General features: G+C 39.0%; 1 protein-coding gene across 2 annotated transcripts in view; it reads right to left on the bottom strand.

The window, feature by feature from the left end:
- The window catches only part of LOC126487638 (fatty acid desaturase 2-like protein FADS2B), a 35507-nt gene that overhangs the window by 6059 nt on the left and 6587 nt on the right, over positions 1 to 22861 (bottom strand). The window contains exons 2-8 of one of the 2 annotated variants that reach the window (XM_050120574.1): positions 18105 to 18215; positions 12386 to 12583; positions 12001 to 12102; positions 6019 to 6144; positions 3378 to 3438; positions 802 to 878; positions 537 to 634 (exon numbers count right to left, since the gene is read on the bottom strand). In XM_050120574.1, the coding sequence (XP_049976531.1) occupies positions 537 to 634; positions 802 to 878; positions 3378 to 3438; positions 6019 to 6144; positions 12001 to 12102; positions 12386 to 12583; positions 18105 to 18215 (773 nt within the window). The remainder of the gene's footprint in view (positions 1 to 536; positions 635 to 801; positions 879 to 3377; positions 3439 to 6018; positions 6145 to 12000; positions 12103 to 12385; positions 12584 to 18104; positions 18216 to 22861) is intronic. The other variant, XM_050120580.1, reaches the window with a different exon arrangement.

The raw sequence follows: 22861 nt of genomic DNA, 5'->3' as shown, positions 1-22861 counted from the left end.
ATACTATCTACATCATAAGACTGTGTGGGGATTACATCAAACAAAGCGATGACTGTCAAGCCTTTAACCGGCTGTCTGATGCACAGTTGCTCTCATTATCCTTAAAACTAGTAGGCGTTTAGTGTAACAATGCAGCTGAATGAGAAAGAAACAAATTAGAAGTTTGGGAAGGGCTATGTATGCAAAATAGTGGTTTGAAGCCCTTTTGGTTTGTAGAAAAATTTCTCGTCATGATAAAAGTTAAAATTTTTCTTGCTTCATGATGATTCTTGACAGAGTTTCTGGTGTCAAACCACTAGCTACAATGCCTTCAAAGAACAACTGGCATGGTTTCGTTGGGAATCTAAGGAAGAAGGGGAGATTCAACCGGGACAAATTCTTAGAGGGAGCTTGTGTTGTTCAATCCTTTAAACTACCACCTTTCAGGTTGCTTTCAAACTTCTCATGGCAGTGGACCATGCTGTTATCATATTTTACTAACTACAAATGTTTCTGGTAAAAAACAAGGTTAGAGAAATAAAAAAAAAAATTCTTACTTGACCAAATATATGAGCAACACCGTTCCAAAAATGCCATAGAAAGGTCCAAATGTGATGAAATACCGAAGGTAAAAGCTGCTGACCCAAGCAATGTCCTGCAGAGATAAGCATTTTGGTGAGAAGTCTTAAACATGGTTCCAGATCTCGTTCTTTGGATACTTTCTCAATCAGATGTCCTGTTACACCTGGAGAACACGCAGCACTTTCAACTCATTTTCTATCTGGTCTAGGTTTCGAAGATGGGATAAGTAACTCAACTCACCACCCAGTACTTTCGAAGGTACATCACTTGCATGGATTGGAGATTGAAGTAGACAGGCATGAGGAGGGGAAGAGCAACTGAAAACCAAAAGAAAGTTGATGGATAAATGAGCAATGTGAACCCTGGTGCAAGTCAGTAGGTGTTTGTCTATTCCACATGCCCTTCCTAGAGGGTTGGCTTTGAGAAGGGTTGATACCCAGAACCACATTCTAAACTCCACTGGGCTTTCACACGTCAGGGATTGGGTCGGGGGGATAATTTGGCCAACAATTCCAGGTGCAAGTTTCCCGAAGTAGCTAATGAAATCTTGTAAGAGTCATTCTGATAGACACTTCCCCACTCTTCTGTTGTGATCTTTCAAGGTTTTCTTAGGTTCTGGAGTCTTTTAGGCCCTCTAAGTCCTCAGAGATTGATTCTGTCACAATACTTCAGTATGACAGGAATGAAGTCGTGTACTTGTTTTCTGGACAGAGAGCTATCTACCTGGTTTTCTCATCACATCAGTAAGGCTTCCAAAGAGCACAAAACAATCTCTGAGAGACTCTTAGACTGTGGACCAATATTTTTTCCCTGGTCAAACTTTAGCTAGCTTCCTTTGAGCTTCGTTCTCAACTAGATCCCAAGCTTGATCCATGAGGATTGCTAATTGTCAGCACAATCGATTTCACACATACTCACTGTAGCAGCTCAAAGCCAGGACACTCAGCTTCCTTAAAGTTCCCACTTGGGAAAACCAAATGCTGCCAGAACAATTTACTTTGTCCCATGCCCCCTGATAAGAGGAACCTGGCATCATTTTCCATAGAGAATTATTTAGGCTATGTCTAACTGCAAATCATTTCTCTCTTCCTTTGAGATTTATTTGCTGGAACTCAAGGACCAGGGGGCCTTCCTCTTGAAATATTATAAACAAAGCCTCTTTTCAAGTGGGAACAAAGCCCAGCACCAGTGAACGCCAGTTGCAGAGATGGTCTAACTGTATCACACTCCTTTCGACCGGGAGGTCAGTATCTTTCAATGCATTTCTTTAGTATTTGGAAAACTTTCCCTCCTCGCCATTTGTTTCTGCAGAGTTTTTAGCTCACTGGGACTGAAGCTCCTCTCTCCTTTCACATTAATCTGAATAAAATTTTCCTAGTCATCTTTAACAAGTTCATGGCCATGTTTCTCTGTGACAACTGGACTTATTTATACATAAGAGGCTCAACTGGCATTTCAAAGAGAAGTGGCACCAAGAAACCGTGGAGGGTTTGTGACGTAGGCATGCTGGAGTGAGTTTATACTCTGTCCTCACTGTTTATAAGCTAAGGGGATATTTAACAGTTACAGAAATGTGATGTGAAGACATAGTACTTAGCAAAGTTCAGAGAACAAATGCTTTTTTGTGAAACTACATGTCCGGTGGCAGCTACGATTTGGAAATTGGCATAAAAAGGGTGCAGTGACACCAAATCCCAGTGCGGAAGAGAGATGCAAGCCTACTTGACAAATAATTCACCTAGTGGCCATCTTCCATAGGTGTGTTACAAGTGACCACTAGTTCCCTCAGTGGGCAAATAGGCCACTGTGAGGGTTTCTCAGTCTCAGAAGTATTGAATTATATGGCTGGGCAATCATTTATTAGGATGGTTTTTTCCTGTGCATTATAGGATTTTTGAAATTATCCCCCTTCCCTTCCATACTGAGAAGCAAGAATGTCTCTAGACCTTGTTCAAATGTCCCCTGAAAGAACATATCCTCAGTAGACAACCTGTGGTGTTCAGGTGCTGTTTGTTTCCTTCCCTGATGTTAGTGTGTTTCTAGATGTGCAAGTATGTTTTAGATTGATGTACTTTGGAGTTACTTGAAAACTTGTTCATAAGTTACCAGGAGTTTGATTTTATTTAATAAGAATATTAATATTGCTATCAGAATTAGTAAACTAAATGGTTTTGCTTTCAAGCTTGGCATTATAGTGTAAGATCTCTTTCTCTGTCATCTGTCTGTCTACCTACCTCTCTACCTTCCTACCTATCTACCTACATCTATCTATCTATCATCTATCTATCTATCTATCTATCTATCTATCTATCTATCTATCCACATACCTATCATCTAAGTGTCTGATTTACGTGCAAATGTTATAGCTGTTTGCTGATCTCAGCAGCTACAAGGTTTCTTCCATGTAGAAACTTTCTCGATGCTCTGTATCTTGGGGGTCTACTTTTTCTGGTACCACACCGCAATTTTTTCAGTGTTGTCTTTCTACCTCTTTTTTTCCATTACAAAGGGTTTTTTTTCTTTTATTTCAATGTTGTTAAAATTTTCTCATACAAGGTGTTGACTCCCTATTAGCATTCTGACCCTCTTTAAGTATATCTTTTATTTCTTGCCAAATACCTAGTATGATGAGGCACCTGTTAAAAATGCCTGTTTACTTTTCTATTTTCATTTCATACTTTCCCACCAGTGAGTCTGAAATAAGATCTGTTTATTTTCTCATGAACAAATCAGATACGGGTTGGTTTCTGTGAGACAGTTCCAATCATGCCTTCAGCATGGCTCACTGACAAGAAAAGTGGCTGCAGGAGACTCACCCATGTAGAAGTACAGGTGCTGCTTCTCATAGTCAATGTATTTGATTTTCTTCTTGCCATACTACAAGGGCAGAGGATAAAAGAAAAAGTCATTATTCTCTAGCACGTGTGTGTGTGAGAGAGAGAGAGAGAGAGAGAGAGAGAGAGAGAGAGAGAGAGAGGGAGGGAGAGAGGAGGCAGACACAGAGAGGAAGAGAGAGACAGAGATGGAGTGGTAAGGGATGAGAGGGGAGGTGTGAATTTAGGACTCACTGCCTATCAAACTTGAGACACCAGAAGAACCAGAGCAGGCTTGGGAATAAATAGCCACTTTAACTGAGGGTAACTCTTGCTCAGAGTTTACTATCATTTTAAAATAATTCTCAACTAAAAAAAGTTTAATATTTTTTAAGTTATTCAAAACACTTTGAAATTCATTCTCTTCTCACGCAATGTTAACTTCAGAATAAATGTTTCTGTGGAGTTTTCTTTTACGCTCTCATTAACTGTGGTACTTAGACTTTAGCTTGAACTTCTGTCTCTGTCTCTACTGTTCCCATCTAATGGAAGCTCACTAAGAGGCTTTGTGACAAAAGGGATATACAGGCTACCTCCCCTTTCTCTCCTCTCTTTTCTTTTACATTCTTGTCATGAGTTTCAATTAACTTACTATACTGAAACATCACGATAGTGTATATGATATTTTTATAAACATTATATGCAGTTTCTCATCATGTGCAACTATATGATTCCACTCAGAAATTAGAATCTGATTCATTTCCTGGGTTTCTTGATGAGTCTGATCCATGCTCAGGATGCAATGGTAGCAATTACTTTGAGGCATAGGATTAATGATTGTATATCTATGATATCTAGCTGACATTCATTAAGGGATTAAATGAGTGAATATTAATTCATACACACTCTTTGTTTCCCTCTGGTAAGTAAGTCACAATATTAGAGGACGTGTTGGACTCATTTCATTTAGTTGTCCCTTGCCCTTCTATGTATAGAAATCTTCCTTTATATAGATAATGCACCTAGCACCTGCTTTTATTACAATAAATACAAAGAAATATTATGGTGATGAAATACTAGTATCTATTTGTGGTTGCTCTCAAGTTTCCAGACACCTAAGTAGTGAGAAACACTGGAAAGGAGTGAGATGGAATATGCTTGGGACCTGAAAAACCTAGATGGACTAGTTGAGTACCACCCTGAAGAAAGACATTAAGTCTTTCTGGACAGTCAAAGTGGGCTAAGAAAGTCCTGTTTGAATAATGGGTTAGGGTTTGAAAGGCTTTCAGGGAGGATATATGATAGGAAAAACTTGTAACTCAGACATCACTCTGTGGAAATAAAATATTGAGTTTCAGAGGTGGAATAACTGCAGTTCATGCTGTAGGCTGTAGCATCTAGACCTCGAACAAACATTCTGTGAGTGGGCTCACAGGCATCTTCCAGAATCTATAGAGATGGTTTCCATATTTGTGAAGTGGCAGCATTTATGCTAAGCGCAGCTCTCTAGAAGGTGATTTGGAGGGAGTCAAGTTACTTCCTTACCTGTGCTCCGGGGAGGTATGTCAAAGACACAAACCCATCATCACCATTCTAGTGTGGAGCATGGAAGTCCACAAGCACCAGGGGAATCAAACAGTTGTCAAAAGCAATTCGTTCGTAATAGTAGGTAACATCTTTGGCACGTACATAAGCAAGAACCTTTATGTTCTCCCTTATTTGGGGCAGAAGAAAAGTTCCTCAAAGACGGAAAAAATTTTCTAAAAGTTACACTGTTTTTGCATTCTGTGTTAAACATGTTCAGGCAACAAGCAACAAAGATGAAATCAAATTTCCTAATACTCTTAAGTTCTTCTGGAAGATAGAGATCTGTGTGAAAGTATGTGGTTGTTGGGAGCGATCATTCTCCCAGATAAGGGGTAAACTTCAGTCAGGATGCTTCCTTTGTTTAAGGAGCACTATCTTTCTTATAAAACTCAGTAATTTATATAGTCTTTTATATAACAGACTCAAGTTGAGACTTTAAAGAAGAATCAATGACTGAAAAATTCAGCATATTATTTTAACACACCAGTTTCTGTTTAAAAGTCCAAATTATGAGTTGGATCTACAGCTGTCATATAAGTCATTAAGCAATGTGGTTCATATAAATCAAACATACCAAAATGAATATCTCTTTTAACTAGACTAGAATGAGTTGAGTCAACCAGTTGTTGCAGTCTAGTGCTAACCAAATGCACTAAGTTTATTTTCTCTCAGTGACCTTTCTTCTTATCCTTGCTTTGAAAACTAATGTTGGTCCTTGTCATCTGATTCTACTCCCTGAAAATGTTTATGTTGCCTCAGAGGTAGTGATAAAGACTAGAAGTAAACCTGTCATTGGGATTGCTCAAGCAGGGTGATACAGGTTATTATATCTTCTGCTGTGGGAGTCTGGACTGAGTGACGTTTATGGTCAAAAATTTAGAACTCTTAAAGTTCTTTTATGCTTATAACCCTACACTTTCCTATTCAGGTCTTTATCTGGACCTTAAAAGGGAGAGAAGCTCTGAGATCCTCTGTGAAGTTAGAACAATCAAAATTGACCTTTCCATGAGAAGGATCACTTCCAGGAACATTTTCCTAACATGGTTGCTAAATGCACCTTGACAGGCTGAGTATCTCCAACCAGGAAAAGTGGGCCCAAATCAATGTCTGGATCCTTGGGGTAGATGTTTGGTTTCACATGATGCTGGAAGTGTCGATAATTCCACCAGTCAGCGGATAGGCCCTGAGGAGAAGAGAGAATTAATTAACTAATAGAATTTTATCCCCAGGCACCCCTTATTGTTGGAGTGTTCTGAATCTTCAAAGTGAAAATAAGAGATTGGTTTCTCTAGCTGACCCTGATGCTGAGCCACAGGATGATTAGACAAAGGTGCTCAGAGTTAGGAAGAAATACAAGAACATGACTTCAGGCTAAGAAGATTTCCTGAGAAGGGAAACATAATGTACTCATATGAAATGGTTTTCTAGCCTTCTTTTATAGGAGCCAAATCTAAAAAATGATTCTGAAGGTAGATGGAGCAGAGAGTTGTATTCCTATTTTACATATAAAGGAGCCTCACAGTTAAGACTTCTAATTAGCTATGGGGGAAAAAGTGACCCTAGGAATCTGACTTCAATGAATATTTCAAAGAGTCAAGAATCTGTGTTCTCTCTCCTTGGAGGCCTCTGCTCAGATCATTGCAAGTCCCAGCTTACTGCTCTTCTATGAAAACAAATGAGAATAAAAACTTTCTAGCTGGTGCCAAGGTAGAATCATCTTTGATTATTCTGCTCATGATTTTCTTTCTCACTCTAAGTTGGAGAGTTTTGATAAAGCAAAAGATTTGAGGTCTCTCAATCTTCTTTCGTATACTAGCTGTTTAAAAGCTGATGTGTAGCTTTTGGCAAATCATTCATCTTCTTTGAAGGTCAATTCATCCCATCTCAGCATGGTGACATTTAGTTCTATGGACGGCTCAGAGAGATGTGAGATGCTGAAGCAACAGTGCTGGCTTTTTGAGAGACCAAGTGGCTTCTTATTTGTGCTGTTTACAGAAGAATGAACAGCAGTAATATTTTTATTACCACATTTTCCATCTCTTAATAATCCATGTTTACATATTATAGATCATCGTTGTCCGATATAGAAGCTACTATTTGTGGCTAGATAAACTAAGTCTCAAGATTCATTTTGCAGAATCAGTACACAAAATAGATGCAAAATATTTCACTAATTTTTAGGTTGATTACAGATTTAAGTCATAATATTTTGGATATTATATTATAGATATAAATAAGCAGTTTAAATATGGCTATATAAAATTGAAGAAGGATGTCCTTTTGAAAGTTTTTCATTTTGAGAATTCATACAATACTGTGTCTATCTACATTCTCACCCCTCTGACTACTTTTGTGTACCCTACACTCCCCACCCAAGGTCATGACCTCTTCTTTAATTGCTATTGTTACATATGCATATGTACATATATGTACCCATATACATTTATACACGCATATGCCTACATATACAGCCATTGAGTCCATTTAGTATTATTCATATGTACATGTGTCGAGTGCTGACTTCTTGGGAGTAGACAGTCTATGAGGAGTTAGTCTCTGGAGGAGATTCTCCCTCTCTCATTAGCTGCTGATCACCTCTATCTAGCTCTTGGTCTATGGGTAGGACTTTGTAGTATTGCCCATGTCCATGTTGGTATGCCTGTTGCTGTTGTCATTATGCTAGCTTTGTTTAGGGAATATTATTGTTGAGAGTCTGTGAATGCATTTTCATTGTTATGCCCACGGGACATGATCTAACAGCAGGCACCTTGGTCTTACGATGCCATTTTAATATAGCTTATATACTATTCCTACTGGAGAAACGTGATGTATAAACCTCACACCTCAAAGGTGATGAGTACGCTTTGAAAGCCTGTGAGCATTAGCCCTGCCTTTCCATCTTCTTTCTGGAAGTTCTACTCTGAGACACTGCAATTATCTACCTACTCACAAACAAAAAGAATGGATGTGTGTTCCCTTTACTCCCCAATACTTCCTAACACTTTTACAGTGGGATTTCAAACTCCACTTAATATCTGTTTCCTGACTGCCTGGGGAGTCACTTCCCAGATACCTTATGGTTGCTCATACTTTTGTCCCAAGTTGTATTTATCACTCGCCTGTGGGGTCTCATTACACTCAGTCCTATTCCTATCAAGCTACACTGCCATTCCCCTTTTCACTCACTGGTTAATCATCTTGAAGTATATCAGATTCTGAGCTAGGCAGGCACTTACGATACTAAGAAAGGTGTGAAATAAGAGGTTCCCACACTAGCAATATACAATCTAATGGGAACTGTTGACAGCAAAATGCTGCATGATAAGAAATGATTCTCTTTTTAAATTATCTCTTCCCACAGCTGATATTTTGGCTACTTCCACCAGCTGACTGCCCTTTTAGGCAACGACTACCTGTGGTAACTGGTAACATGGGAGACAGGTTTTGATGCACAGTAGATCTGGGAACAGATCTTAATAGTAAAAAGCCCTAGAGGTTAGAACAGTGGCCAACATAATGTTGGGTGTGAACTAAACAACCGGTTCTACCTGAACCCCGTGTCTGGAAAACATTTTTACCAGAGACAAAGGGGAGTTCTTCATGGGCAGGAGAGGACTTTCAGCCATGTACCTGGCTACCCGAGACAGTTCTATGTGAGTCTTACTTAGGTCATTCCTTATTTCTAAATTATGTCCTTAATTTGGTGCAGGAGAAGGATCTAGGCTTTAGACTGATGTCAATTGGAATTTAAATTCTTGTTTGGACATCTGCTAGGTGTGTGACTTAGGAAATATCCTTAACCAGGAAATGGATGCAGCTCTTCCTCTTCCTTTCCACCATATCTTTAGAATACAGTCACAGATGTCAGGTCAGGTCTTAAACCTGACCTGCTCCATTATCTCTATAATGATACAGGATTCTTACTATTTGTAAAATTTTCATATAGGGAGATCTTGAAAAAAAGTTACCTGATGTCTATCTCAGGGGTCAATAATATCTTTAATTTCATTTTAAAAAGACCCTTTGGGATATTTGTACATACACAGTGTGAGATATGGAGATGAGAATTAAATCTAAATCTAAAACTCATTTGTTTCCCATATTCCTTGTCCTGGAGATAAATTTATTTAGCATTTTAAAGAATATTTTGGCGTGAATCAAAGTTCCATGATATGGAATTTTCCATTCCTGGTATCTTTTTGATGTTAAAAATATTTAGATTTAGAAACATTTCACATTTAAGTTTTTAATTAAGAATGTTGGATCTGTAATACACAAAATACAAAATGTATGTAGACATTTCACATTTCATGGTTCATTTTCAGAAAGGATATTTGACTATTTGTGTACTATAAACATTATGCACACACGCACACACACACTGGAAAGATGCTGAATAATACCCATGCTTTTCTGAGTTATGGGGGGAAAGATATTAGGCCTAGTGTTGAAATTTAAAGTTGTAATGATCATAAGAGGCAGGGATGTTGCTGCATATAATTTTCTTTGTCATTTCCTTCCTGCCCACTTCAGCATCCCACAAGCAATTTTCTCTTTCGTACATGTTGAAGCCTATGTTTATTTTGTTCATGAATCACTGGCTTTGCCTGCTAAAAGGCAAAGTATGCTGGCTCTGATTTTAGAGCGACTTCCCATTTTCTCATTCAAGTCAGGAGTCGTCAAAGATACATACATTTCAAACTATGAAAACTGCTTTTTAGAGATATAGCATGGGAAGACCTATGTGTAAATTGGGATTAGTGGGAAAACACTGGCTCTAAAAAGAGCCAGTAAGAGTAGAACTCACTGGAAAATTCCACATAGTTGGTACCAAACCAACTTCTAATTAGCTTGAGGGCAAACAACTTTTAATTCCTCTGTCTCTTCAGCTTAGGGGAGGGAACACATGCAGCTTTACTACCTGGATCTCATAGTGACAGAAAAACAAAGCCTATATTTTTATTTTGTGATATTTCACAGTGAATCCAGAAAACGTATCTACTTAGCAAAGGTGGATATAGGTACAGAAGAACATGACTCTAGGAATTTTCTGATTAAAAAATCTTGTCATATAATGTGGCAATTGCTTTTTGAGGGACAGACATGTCTCTAATGGGAATGCAAGTTCAACTCTGTTGCTTAGTCTAACCATGGCTCCATCAGCTGAATGAGAGAGACAGTGGCTAAGAACAAATGATCTCTGTAACCCAATGGCAGTCGGACATATAGGCTACTTCTTAGTACTATCATGATCTAACATTTTTCTTATTGATTCTAGATCCTCATTCTGGTTGTGAACATATTGTTCCTTATATTATCAATAGCTTCCATGATTAGTTCTAAACACTGTTACACCTGCTACCCAAATATCACATATAACTGCCAATAATCTCAAAGGTTGAAGCTTTTATCCATCTGTTTTCATTTTCTTTTCAACAAAGAAATTGAAGTTCAAAAACATTAAATAACTTGTTAAAAGTGACCCAGTTCTATTGTTGGAGTAGTAGTTCTCAGTGCTGGCTCTAGGTTAGAATTATTCACAAAGCTTCCAAAGAGCTTCACCCGCGCTGACATCCAGGCCTCGCTGAAAATAAATTAAATCAGAACATCTTTAGTAGTCTAGGCATACCTACATTTACCAAGACCTTCAGTTTCCTCCAAATGATAATTCAAATTGAGGAGCTCTACTCTGGCCTGTATTATTTAATAGTCTGGTATGAATTTCTCTAAATAGCCAGCTTGCAGACATTGGCTTAGATAGTCAACCCCCTTAAAGATTCCTCTTATCTGAAAAGTAGGGTTCTATCAATCTCGTGAGTCTTATGTGTAAGACTCAAAAATGAGACTCAAAGGAGACAGCTCTGTACTTGGCTTTATCTCCTTTGAGCTCAAACATTCTTTATCATTTGTTATTCATGGCTGCGTGCGACTCACTGCTCTCCAGGATTTTGGCTCCAGCATCCTCTTCGGTTCTCTTTGCTCTGTTAATTAGTTGCCTATTTCCAGGCTGGTAAACCAGGTGAATATCCTTGAGAAGTAAGCATTGCCTGTTTCCAGGCTGGAAAACCAAGTGAATGTCTTTCAGAAGTAATATAAAGAGACTGCACTAAAGAAGAAAAAGCAAGCTGACTCAGTGCCTGAGAACTTTCCCTAGGAGGTTCTATCTTGAAGGGATTGAAGGATAGGATTTGTTTGAGATGGTTTTTGTTTGTTTGTTTGTTTGGGGAGGGGAGTACATATTTCTGAGTCAAAATACTTGATTTAAACTGTAAACATTTAGAGAAAAGCTGAGATTCAAGTCATCTCCTGATGTTACAAAAGGTCAGAGATGCACATGGTAGTATGATGGCATACTGAGCATTGCCAGAGACAAAGCCCTTAACAGTGCAGTTCTGTCATCTCCGTTCATCTGTGCTTTCACTCATTCACACAAGAAGCTTAGTGAAGAGCTATGTGAACTCACTATTGCTGTGTAGGATAGCACATTTCGTTCTCAGGGAATAATGCCTGTTTTTATTTTCAACTCGAGCAGAAGTCTTGCGATCCTCCTCTTCAATAGAATCACCTAGCCTTCCTCAACTATTCTTCATCTTGGTTTTTGTATGTCTTCTGGGATAGCATTTTTCCTGTATGTACTCAGCCTCAACTTTCCAGGATTAATTAGATCTGATGAATTCCCCTAAGGAAAATCTTCATGTCCCTTCTAAGAAGATCTTCATTCATGATTTTCCAGAACATATCAAGATTTTAAGGATACAAACATTCTTCTGTGAATATTCCTGAGGACAATGTGAATTGAGCCAAAGAATTTATCAGAGTCATAAAAAAATAAACACTAAACACGTTCTTCTTAAAACTTAAACTTGATCTTGCTTTGTATTTTGCAATGTTATATTATGTATAATGATTATAAAACCTATATTATAAAGATATTTTTACTTAATGCTTTTTGCTGCTTTAAGTGAACATACAGGACAGAACAACTCCTGCCTTAAGGGTTACATTCCCAATCTCCATCATAATCCCTCACATCCTGTACCTTGAGGTGACACATTACAAATCTGTGCATCAGGCGGTTCCACTTGGACTTCTTAAACATGGAATTGTGTCCTATGTCATGTTGTAAAAACGAACTTTGAGCCTATGAAAGAGAAGGAGGTTAGAGAAGTTGCAAAGTTCCTTGTACATATGGGCAGTACTAACTGTACCCAGTGGGATAAAAATATCATTTATAAAGATGGGCATGATGTTGGCAGGGAGATACAATGAGTGGTTCCTGAGTGGGCTAGGAGGGGATATTGAGCACTGAATATGATCAAAATATATTGAGTGCATGCATGATGCTTTCAAATGAAAAACAAAAGGATGAAAACACCCCAAGCTTCTGTCTGAGGCTGCTGCCCAAGCTTAGGACACCTGCTTACCTGAGAAACTGTAAGGAGAAAAGAAATGAGTATTGTAACAGTCCAGCCACTGCCGAAATGACATAGTATTAGCCATGCTAAGACTTCCAAAACCAAGATCTGGGCAAGGTGGAGAAAGAAGAACCCCAGGTTGGCACTGAACATATTCATGGTCTCTAATGTTTTGCGCAGTTGCCGAAAATCTTCCACCAACTGTGGCTGTGAAACAAATATTCAAGGTTGGGATTAGTTCCTTCAGGGGGCTGGGAAGATAAATGGATGCGACATGTTAACATTTACAGTTGTTTATGGAAAATTCAAAGTAATTCATTTAGAAGCAAAGAGTTAAAATGAGGAGAAATGATGCTTGTCTAACATTTTATACACATCTTAAATCTTCATTTTCAGGGACAACTTTCCAATAATAGATTTCTACTTCTGAGAAGTTAGGGGTTTAGGGTATGGAATTTTATGAGTGATATCATGCCCTTAATTTTTCTTTTGAAGGTTCAGAGTTGGCCCGAGTTTTGTTATGTGCTAAGAATGACCTGCATGACCATCTCTGACTGAAACATAGAAATCAACACATTCATCCCTAGGGAAAGCGCTGTCATGTCACATAGGTTCGCATTAAAAACTCTTTCTCCCTTATAGCAGGAGAAAGAAGAAGACCTGGAAGGTGTGGAGGGACAGAGGAGAGGCAAACAGGAGAAAGATGGAAGGAGTTTTTGAAGAACTCTGTAATGTGTAAAACCCTGCACAGTAGATTCCTTTACCCACAGAGAAAACACATCAAAATTATCAGTGTATGTTTGAAACCGAAGAGAGTCCCACCTCATAATCAGGATGACTAAAAAGATAAATGGGTAGGTGATTACACACTTTGACTATACTGCATAAAGAGATGATTCATATCCTAGAAAGAACAAAGGAGGATGGTAAAAATTTTGTCGTACCACTCAGAATAATTGAAGATGAATACATGGGCTTTTTCTAGAATTTTGTATGGGATGTTATGGAACTTTGGTTGCTCACTGAAACTATTGAAAGTGAACCTCAGCTAAAGGAGACTGATTTGTGTTGTTTTCAGCAACATACACTATGTATCCATTTTACTGGTGAGAGTATTTCATCTAGATATCTAGAAGCTTATTCTTCTGGGAGATGGATAGATGAATAAGAAATATCACAGAAGCTAGGTCCTGGGTTACACAATCACCAAACTGTGAAATTACAGAGGGAGCTTGTGGTGCTTTATTTAGGCCAAATTAGTTTAAACCTATCCCCTAACTGTTTATGGATTTAACATTCTTTTATGCATGTGGGTGTATTTGTGATTGATCAAACTTTTAAGGGTCCCATTGTCAGCCCAAAATGCCCATAAGCTTATGTCCAACAACCATCAAATTGGAATTCTGCTGGCCATATGCACTTTTAATTAGCTTCTGATATTAATTTGTCTCTAGGGTTTCTCCTGGCTTTTTCTTTTCCAGCAAAATTATACAGAATAGGAGGTTACCAAAATTCAGAAGAGCAATTGCCTCAAAATAATTATCAAGCCAACATCAGATGTTGGACTTAAGCGTACACCTTCTGACACTCAGTTTTGCCGGTTGTCTACAGTTGTAGCTTCAGTAGCTACATAGATGTCAAACAGAAAATTCAAAATTCAATCAACCCAAGTTCTCAGAGAAAAACAATAGTTTAAAAAATGACCATCTCTCAGAGGCTAGCTGAATTTGTTTTGCCTTTTGCAAACTCTTTAGGAGTAGCAATTAACCTTTGCTATTACTTTTAAACACAGGGTGGTCACCTGCTACAAGCCACGGGGACATGTATGGAGGTTTGTAACTTCTAATACCACCAGTGTGTTAATGATAATGATAATATCTTTATTATGGAGAATTTACTATGTTTTAAATACAATTTTATTATCTTAGATGTTTTCTTTTGAATTACGGTCCCAATAATTCAAAAAGGTAGTGGTAGTGTCACTATTTTACATTTAAAAAATAGAACACAGAGAAGTTTGAAATGAGCAGGTTAGGGTGGGCCTCAGAGTCCAGTCTTCTAGACAGAACTGTGCTGTTGGGTGCTTTTACTGTCAAAAGTACTGGATTCATATGATGGAGGAAGGTCATTGGCTAATAAAGAAACTGGCTTGGCCCATTTTATTGGTTAGAACATAGGTGGGTGGAGTAAACAGAAGAGAATGCTGGGAGGAAGAGGAAGTGAGGTCAGAAGTAATGCAGCTCCTCTCAGAGCCAGATGCCTCGGACAGAGACGCCATGCTCAGCTCTCCCGGGTAGACTCGACAGCTCTGCTCTCTGGAGCAGAGACGCCAGGCTCCGCTCTCCCAGGCAACTTCGACCCAGGATGGATGTTGGTTAGAATCTTCCTGGTCAGCGCACCTTGGGGTGCTTACACACATTATTAGAAATGGGCTAAATTAATATGTGAGAATTAGCCTAGAAGAGGCTAGATAGAAATGGGCCAAGCAGTGTTTAAAAGAATACAGTTTGTGTGTTGTTATTTCGGGCATAAGCTAGCCAAGCGGCCGGGGTGCTGGGGACGCAGCCCCGTCGCTCCTATTTCAGCATTCATAGTACTGGATGGGCCAGTTCTCTGTGTAGAATGATTTCCGGTTACACACTGGACACATTTAAGTTTCTACAGAGATAAATTTCAAGCAAGCTAATTGTTTGTTATTAAGTAAAATCCTTTTACGTTTTAGGCAAAATCATCCCAACAATGTTCTAGTCATGGAGAAGCATTAGAAGACAGTATTTCAAACACTCAAACTAGTAAAAAAAAGAACAATCATCTTGGGGATCAGTTAGTAAACTGGGCCAAAGAGAAGTGGTTTTGAGGCCCAGTTCTTTGATAAAGTAGCTGTGTTCAGAAAACACAATTTTTTATTTCTGAATGATAATTTCCCTAAGCATAAAAAGGGCCATGGTTAAGATTTCATTCAACAGCTAATTGTAGAGGTCTCGCTGCATGTCTGATCCTGTGTAGGCAGTTTGGAGGACATAAGAATAAATGAGATGATAGTCTCTGTTCCCAAGCAACAGAGGTTAGTTAGGCTTCAAATACATAATTAAAAACAGCCACAGAAATAAAACCAGATCTAAGTTGCCTGGCATGAATTAATGCTTAGAGACGTAGACCTTGTATAGGATGAAGTACTATAAATTCCATTGCTTTGCTTTGATAATAAAGTATGATCATATTTCATTAGATACATATTTGAAATTATAAAAATAAAGAGAAAATCTTCCAAGAAAAAATATGATACTTGAAATATGCAGAGTCTACTTATTTAGAGATCAATAAAACAAGAGGTAGCTCATGCTGGAGGAGATGTGGAGTAAGGGGAACTCACTCCTCCATTGCTGGTGGGAGTGCAAACTTGGACATCCACTATGGAATTCAGGGTGGTGGTTCTTCAGGAAGATAGGCATCATCTGTTTCAAGATCCAGCTATACCACTCTTGCCGGCATATACCCAAAGGATGCTTCATTACTACCACAGAGACACTTTGTCAATCATGTTCATTGCTGCTCTATTCATAATATCCAGACATTGGAAACATCCTAGATGTCTCTCAAAAGAAGAATGGATAAAGAAAATGTGGTGCATTTACACAACGGAGTAATACTTAGCAACTTAATAAATAACATTATGAAATTTGCAAGCAAATGGATAGAACTAGAAAAAATTATCTTTAGGGAGTTAATCCAAAACAAGGAAGATAAAAATGTTACGTACTCACTTAGATATGGATATCAGTCAATGATAAGAAAGCTACAATATAGAGTAAGGTATTAGAGGGAACATATAGCTCTTGTTAGGAAAGGAACTACAGTAGATAATTATCAATGAATGGGTGAGGGTCTGGAGTGGAAGGATCAAGAGATGAGGGGAAATGGGGTTGAGGGAGGGAAGATGGGGAAAGACAGCTAGAACTGAGTGACATTTGAGAGGCAATATAGAAAACTAGTACAATAGAAATTTCCTAAAAGATTACCATATATGAAGATTATCTAAAAGAAATTGTCAAATAATGGGGAAGAAGGAGCCCCCAAATGACCATCTCCTGTAACCAAATGAAGTTTCCAGTATCAGGATTAGGTTACATGTATTGAGTTTTTGACCAACAAGGTCCAATGGGAATCCCCAGATAACTCAGGCTCTTGCCGAGACAATAGATTGCTCTCTTCAAACTGGTAACAAGACCTCATTGCTGAAGAAAACATTATACAGCTCATTGGACATGGAAAAGCTGAACTGGTGCCTTCACTTCTACACTCCAGTATCTTTAGTACAGAAAGTACTCTGCATGCTACCAAAAGAGAAATGTAAACACCCAGCCAACCACAAATCCTTTGATCTACAGTGTTGTTCTGCCTGCAAGATATGCTAAGAAAGGATGTCACAAAGTTTGTGGAAAGTAACCCAATCAATGTCTGATTTGAATTAAGGCTAAATCCATGAGATGTAACTCAACTCAACAAGGGCTGGTTGGCCAAGAACCAGAGACTAGACAGCCCAGAGACCTAGGGTGAAACCAAATAATACTGATATAAAACAATAGCAAAACCATGAAACATAGTGTTAAAATGATTCCTGTTGATATTCTGCTATACTCTGATCCAGACATCATTAGAAAAGCATCTGCCTTCATATGGGAACAAATGTAGAAACTTACAGCTGGACATTACACAGAAAGTGAAGGAGACCTTGGAACGCTCAGTCCTAAATGGGATTTTTCTATCATATTTCTTCCCTCAGAGCTCAGGGAATCTCACAGAAGAGGAGACAGAAAGTGTGTAAGAACCAGAGGAGATGGAGGACACCAAGCAAACAAGGCCCTCTAAATCAATCTGAGCAAAGCTCTTTTGAACTCACAGAGACAAAAGCATTCACATATCTTGTGCAGATCTGCCCCAGGTACTCTGCATATACATTATGTCTTCCAGTTTCATGTTTTTCTGGGGCTTTCAAGTGTGTAAATGCATGGGTCTCTGATTTATGTGCCTTCCCTTGGGTTCTTTTCCTTCTGTTAGTTTGTCTTGTACAAACTAGTGGTCCTTGTGGCGGTTTTAATTTTATCTCATATTTTAGTTTTTATATTTTATCATTATCTTTTAGAAACCTGTTCTTTTCTAATGAGAGACAGAAAGGGAGTGTATTCTGATGGAAAGGTAAGAACAAGCAGAACCAGGAGGAGTAGAGAGATGGGGAAACTGTAACTAGGTAATATCATATGAGAAATGAATTTAACTTCAATACAAGAGGAAAAGTGCCCTCTTTCTTTCCTGTGGGTTTGTTTACTTTTAATTATCCTTGGTCAAAATATATTAAAAAGAAAATTCCAGAGTTTGCAAGTTATGCCTTGTTTTGAGCGTAATGATGGAATATCTTGCCATCTGTTCCACTCTGTCTTTAACCTCAATTACCCCTTCGTCCACAGCCTCATGAACCCACCACCTTCTGTCCACTTACTTAACAGATATCCTGGTAGTCATAACTACTCTCCTAGCTTCATACTGCTTAAAGATGCTGCTCATATCATCCATTATTTTAGGGAAAGTCTTAGGCTGTACACCCTGAAAATAATACGGAACTATCATACTTAACTACGGATTCATACTCTCACAGAAAATAATAACTAGGCCTTGAAATATACCTTATCCGCAGTCGTTATATGCCCGTGGATCCTGCAGCTGTACTTACATTTTTGTTTTTCTCCTGGCTGGGTTCTTCAGGAGAAAGTTCTCCAATGAGCAGCGGCTGGAGGTACAGCCGCACAGTGCTGAGATTGAGGTGCATGGCCCGGAATGCATCCTGTAAAGCAGGGATGTGTGTTAGAAGCTTCCAGAAGAAGTGTTTATCCTCAGATCTGCTCCTTCCTTGCCCATCCCGGACCCAAAGTAGCAACAGTACAGACGGACTACAGAGCATTTGCTTCTAATCTCATGTGGTGCTTCAAGGTGATTCATCAACTTTATCCTTGAGACCCTTCTAGAAGAGGATGAGGCTGGTGACCCACCCAGGGCAGGCTCTGTTTGTCTAGGGACAGACAATTCCTAGAACATTGATTGCATCACTGCTTCTTTTCCTAAACACTGGAAGGAAGAGTTGCTTAAGTTAATTAGCCAGGGTGAGTCTTCAAAGTCCAGTATCAAGATTTATGTGACAGTTTCTTAAGCTGCCCAAGGCATGCAGTAAACAAGCTCTCTACAGAAATTACATTTTCTATCAAGGGCTCCCTCTTGGCTCTGACTAAGGTTCAGAAGAATGAGGCCTCTTCAATTAGTTATTCCAGACAACGGCAGACTAGATTTGATAGCAACACCTTAGAACGACGACACAAACGATTGGGGGAGCACAATCCTTGAGCCCTGGGCTGTCTAAAGTAATATCCTCCCAGCTGTATTCTGCACTGAAGGACTCTCATCACTCCGTAGAAACAGTGTTGCTAAGCAGCATATCCACATAGGATATGTATGTTTGGAAGTAAAAGAGTCCTTCCAAGTATTTTTATAGTTTTTTTTCTGGGGGGGGAGGTAAAGAAATTTTATGACACAGATGATTAGTTTCTTGCTATTATGACATTGTGTTTACAACTGAAGAAATATAACCAAAGTTGTATCTTAAGTATGTAAATGGGATACAAACACTCTGGAACAGTGACTATTGCACAGTACAGGTGGCAAAAAGCAGACCCTGGAGCCAACCTTCCTACTTCTCAGTTCGGGTTTTGCTGTTTACAGGCTGTGAAACTTGGGCCTTACGTATTTTTGCCTTATATATATTTTATAGTTTCTTCCCTAAATGGTAGTAACAGTTGCCACTCAATTCCTAAGTTATTATGAAGCTTGAATGAATTAATTAGGATGTTGACTGGCATATATTAACTCTATGGCACCTTTTCTGGGTAACCCTGGCTGTCCTGGAACCAGACTGGCATCAAACTCACGCAGATTCACCTGTCTCTGCCTTCTGAGTGTCTGGCTTAAGGCATGTGCCTCCACCCACTTGACTTAAATAGTAATTTTAAAAGAAGATTTATCTCATTATCAGTTATTTATATGCATATGTCTGGGTATGTGCATATGGGTGTTGTCTGGGTCCGGTGCTGACCTGGACCATAAATTATTTCTCTTGACCAGACCCCGACATAAACTATCTCTCTCTGGACTGGCATGGAGGCACAGGAATAAAGACAACTCACACGGTTTTATTGGGAGGGAGATTCTCAGTGATCCCTCATGAAGTCCTGGAGCTCACATCCTGGAGAATTCCTCCTGCTTTATTATCCAAACAGCCTTATGTATCAAAACATGAACTGAGGGGTAGAATCATGAGTGCTCTGTTTCCTAGGTAACCAGGTGAATGCTTTTAGTTACATCCACATCTACCTATCTGGCTCTGTATGCTAGCTGTCAGGTAGGCTTGATTAGCATCTCTATCAGGCATTCTCCAAATTACAAAGAAAGGAGCAAAACCACATCCTGACCTTTTGTTAGGTTAGCAACCACCTGTCTGGAAGGTTAAGTGACCATTTCAGATACTGACTATGGCTTTAGAGCCTGGCTGCCATACCATATAGAAATATGGGCCCCCAGGGTGTGAGTGACTGGATTCAGCTCTGCAGGGGCTGTTAGAGGCTATTGTAAACTGCTGGATATGGATGCTAGGAACTGAGTTCTACAAAAGCAACATTTACTCTTAACCAAAGACCGTTTTTCCAGGCAGGTCTCACTTTACAGTACTTGTTAACCATCTTTATTATATGTTCCACTAGTGGGGGGAACTCACTACCTACCTTCTCTTTAACACAGAAATTCAGACTTTTATGATATACTCTAACAATCACTGTGGAGTTGACTCTGATTATACGAGTGAATATATTGAATCTACATCTCCAATGTCATAGGACTTTGCATAAGCCTGCGTCTGAGAACGTGTGTATATGCTGAATATGGTATCAGAAGCATTACAATATCAACTTTGTAGACTGATTTCACCAACAGGTCCATAGATAGGATTCTAGGATCCTTTCAGAATTTATTGTACTGTACACACTTCTCACAGAACCTTTGGACAACAATGGGATGCACTGTTTCAAAGATGCTTTAATTTGTTTTTTTCTGGAACTAGGTCTCATAGACCAGGCTGACCTCAAACTCACTGAGATCCACATGTCTCTGCCTCCTGAGTGTTAGGATTAAAGGTGTGCGCCACCACCGCCTGGCTGATATTTTAAAATTTTCACCTTCTGTGAAAATACTAAAGCTTAGGTTTATTAACTAGTCAAAGAATTAGTCAGTGGTTAAGGGAGTGAATTTTGTATCTTATGGGTATTTATACTGATTAAATCATCATCTGCTGTTTCTGAGTAGGTTAGAATTGGAAAACATATTGGTGGGTCAGTTTTCAGAGTACAGAAGAAAATAATATAATTTCAGAATATGTAGCACATATTATAAAGATGTAACCCAGCACAGTTTCGAACTGTGTTGATAATTGATTTTTCTGAATACTATGTTCCTTTTGAACCCAAGGAGTAATCAGAAATCTGTGCTCTGGGGACAGATACTGAGGAGTCCCAGAGTTTTGTAGAACAGTGGCCAAGGGTTTGCAGAGCCCTTCCCATTGGATTACTGAGGAAGTACAATGAAGAAGAGTTTGTTTAATCTCAAAACACTCAGAGCTTTTCTAAGAGAATCTATATACTAAGTTGTGAAATCATTACATGGAAGCCCACAAAAACAGGTTCTGTTCCCCACATTCTTGGGCAAGTGTGTTCTTGCCGAAGGACGTGGAGCGGAGAAAGGAGAAGGGGAAGGGCCAGGATTTTCAGAATGCACCCTGTGTACAAGGAGCATGCCAGTCTGTAGTTACGGACTTACTGCTGTGAGGTTTATTGCTTCTTGTACAGGGAGACATCAGACTTTTTAGGAATATGGGATGGAACTCTTTCCTCCACATACCACATTGAGCAGCAGAGCTAGTGTTCAAATTTGGGGCTAAAAAGAGCAGTAACACTCTAAAAATCCACCCCAGACATCAGCGTCTATAATCCTTTTCCTGAGAGACATGCTGCTAGATGACCTTGCGATGGTACTAAAATCAGTCTACATCTTCTGGACAAACGGCTACAGAGTCTCTTAGGTGTTAGTCTCATGAAGTACTTTGCCTCGTTCTATCTGGGCTCTTCAGGCTTCATAGATCATATTCTTTATCAGAGCCTTGCATCAAATAAGATTCTGTTCCCTTTTAGAGCTCTGAATGTTTAGATTTTATACCCTTCCCTTCACTTCTTTCTTCCATTTTTCTCCACACAAAAGTTTTTCTTACATTTTTATCCCAATATTAGATATGGACACTCCTTCATATTCAGGCAACTCGTTCACAAGTATCCCTGAAAGCTTATCACAGTTGGCTCATTTGTAAATAAAGTACATATTTATCTATTTATTCATTGTGTGTGGGCACACACATGGATGTTAGAGGACAACTTGAGGGAATCAGTTCTCACAGGGATCAAACTCATGAGATCAGAGCTGGCAGCAGCAGCTTTACCTATGAAGCCGTCTGTGTCACTGACTGCACAGCTTTTCCTTACATTGTAAAGAAACTGTATACTTGCCGTTTCTTTGGAGAGTATTTGAAACTGAGACTGTGTACTAGGCATTGATGGATGCAGTCCTTATCTACCACTGCACCTAGAATAAAAAACTCCGTGAATACACCCTGATGAGTAAGGGAAAGATGAGAAGCAGGTAGGCAGAACGGTTCTGCGTGAGGAGTCGGGATGATTGAAGCATGAATAATAGGCTGCTCCCATTTTCCCTATACTACCTTTTACTCCCTTTTCAATCATCACTCTGCTGTTCAAGTTCACCATAAATTGCATAATATTGCAGCTCATCTTGGAACTGATTATTTTCAAAAATCATATCAACAAGTTGTGATATTGAACATGACTTTATGTTTCCAAGTACTCTGAAAGATGCAGATCTATGGATACTCTTTCCTGAGGGCTGATTGCTTACTGCTTTATCAGAAAAGCAACAAAATTCCCCCCGGAAATAGAACAGTAAAATCAGAAAGCTTCAGACAAAATTCTGATTTTTTTAAAGTTTAAATACTGATGTATAGATTGTGACCTGCACAAAGCCACAAGGTGAAATGGGAAACTTGAAATATATCAAGGACTCCATTTGCTAAATCTGCAATTTAGGGAACTGCAACCACTCAGAGACAGCCTGCTTCTTAAAACCCCTAAATGAAGGGCAGCAGAGGAGTGGGCTTCTTCATGTTCGGCACCTAATTTTATCTAATCATTTTGTTGTTAGTATTGTTTTTTTGTTGTTGTTGTTGGTGGTGGTGGTGGTGGTGGTGTGTGTGTGTGTAAAAGCTACAGCACAACTTTTGCAAGTCAATGCTTTTTCCCTGCAGAATCAGAGTTGGTGGCAAGTGCC

This window comes from Alexandromys fortis, unplaced genomic scaffold, assembly GCF_014885135.2.
Source record: "Alexandromys fortis isolate MF-2015 unplaced genomic scaffold, M_Fortis_MF-2015_v1.1 scaffold_8_1_9099942, whole genome shotgun sequence".
NCBI classification, from domain to species: Eukaryota; Metazoa; Chordata; class Mammalia; order Rodentia; family Cricetidae; genus Alexandromys; species Alexandromys fortis.
Note: the sequence above shows the minus strand (reverse complement) of the source record. Positions and strands in the feature narration are given on the sequence as shown.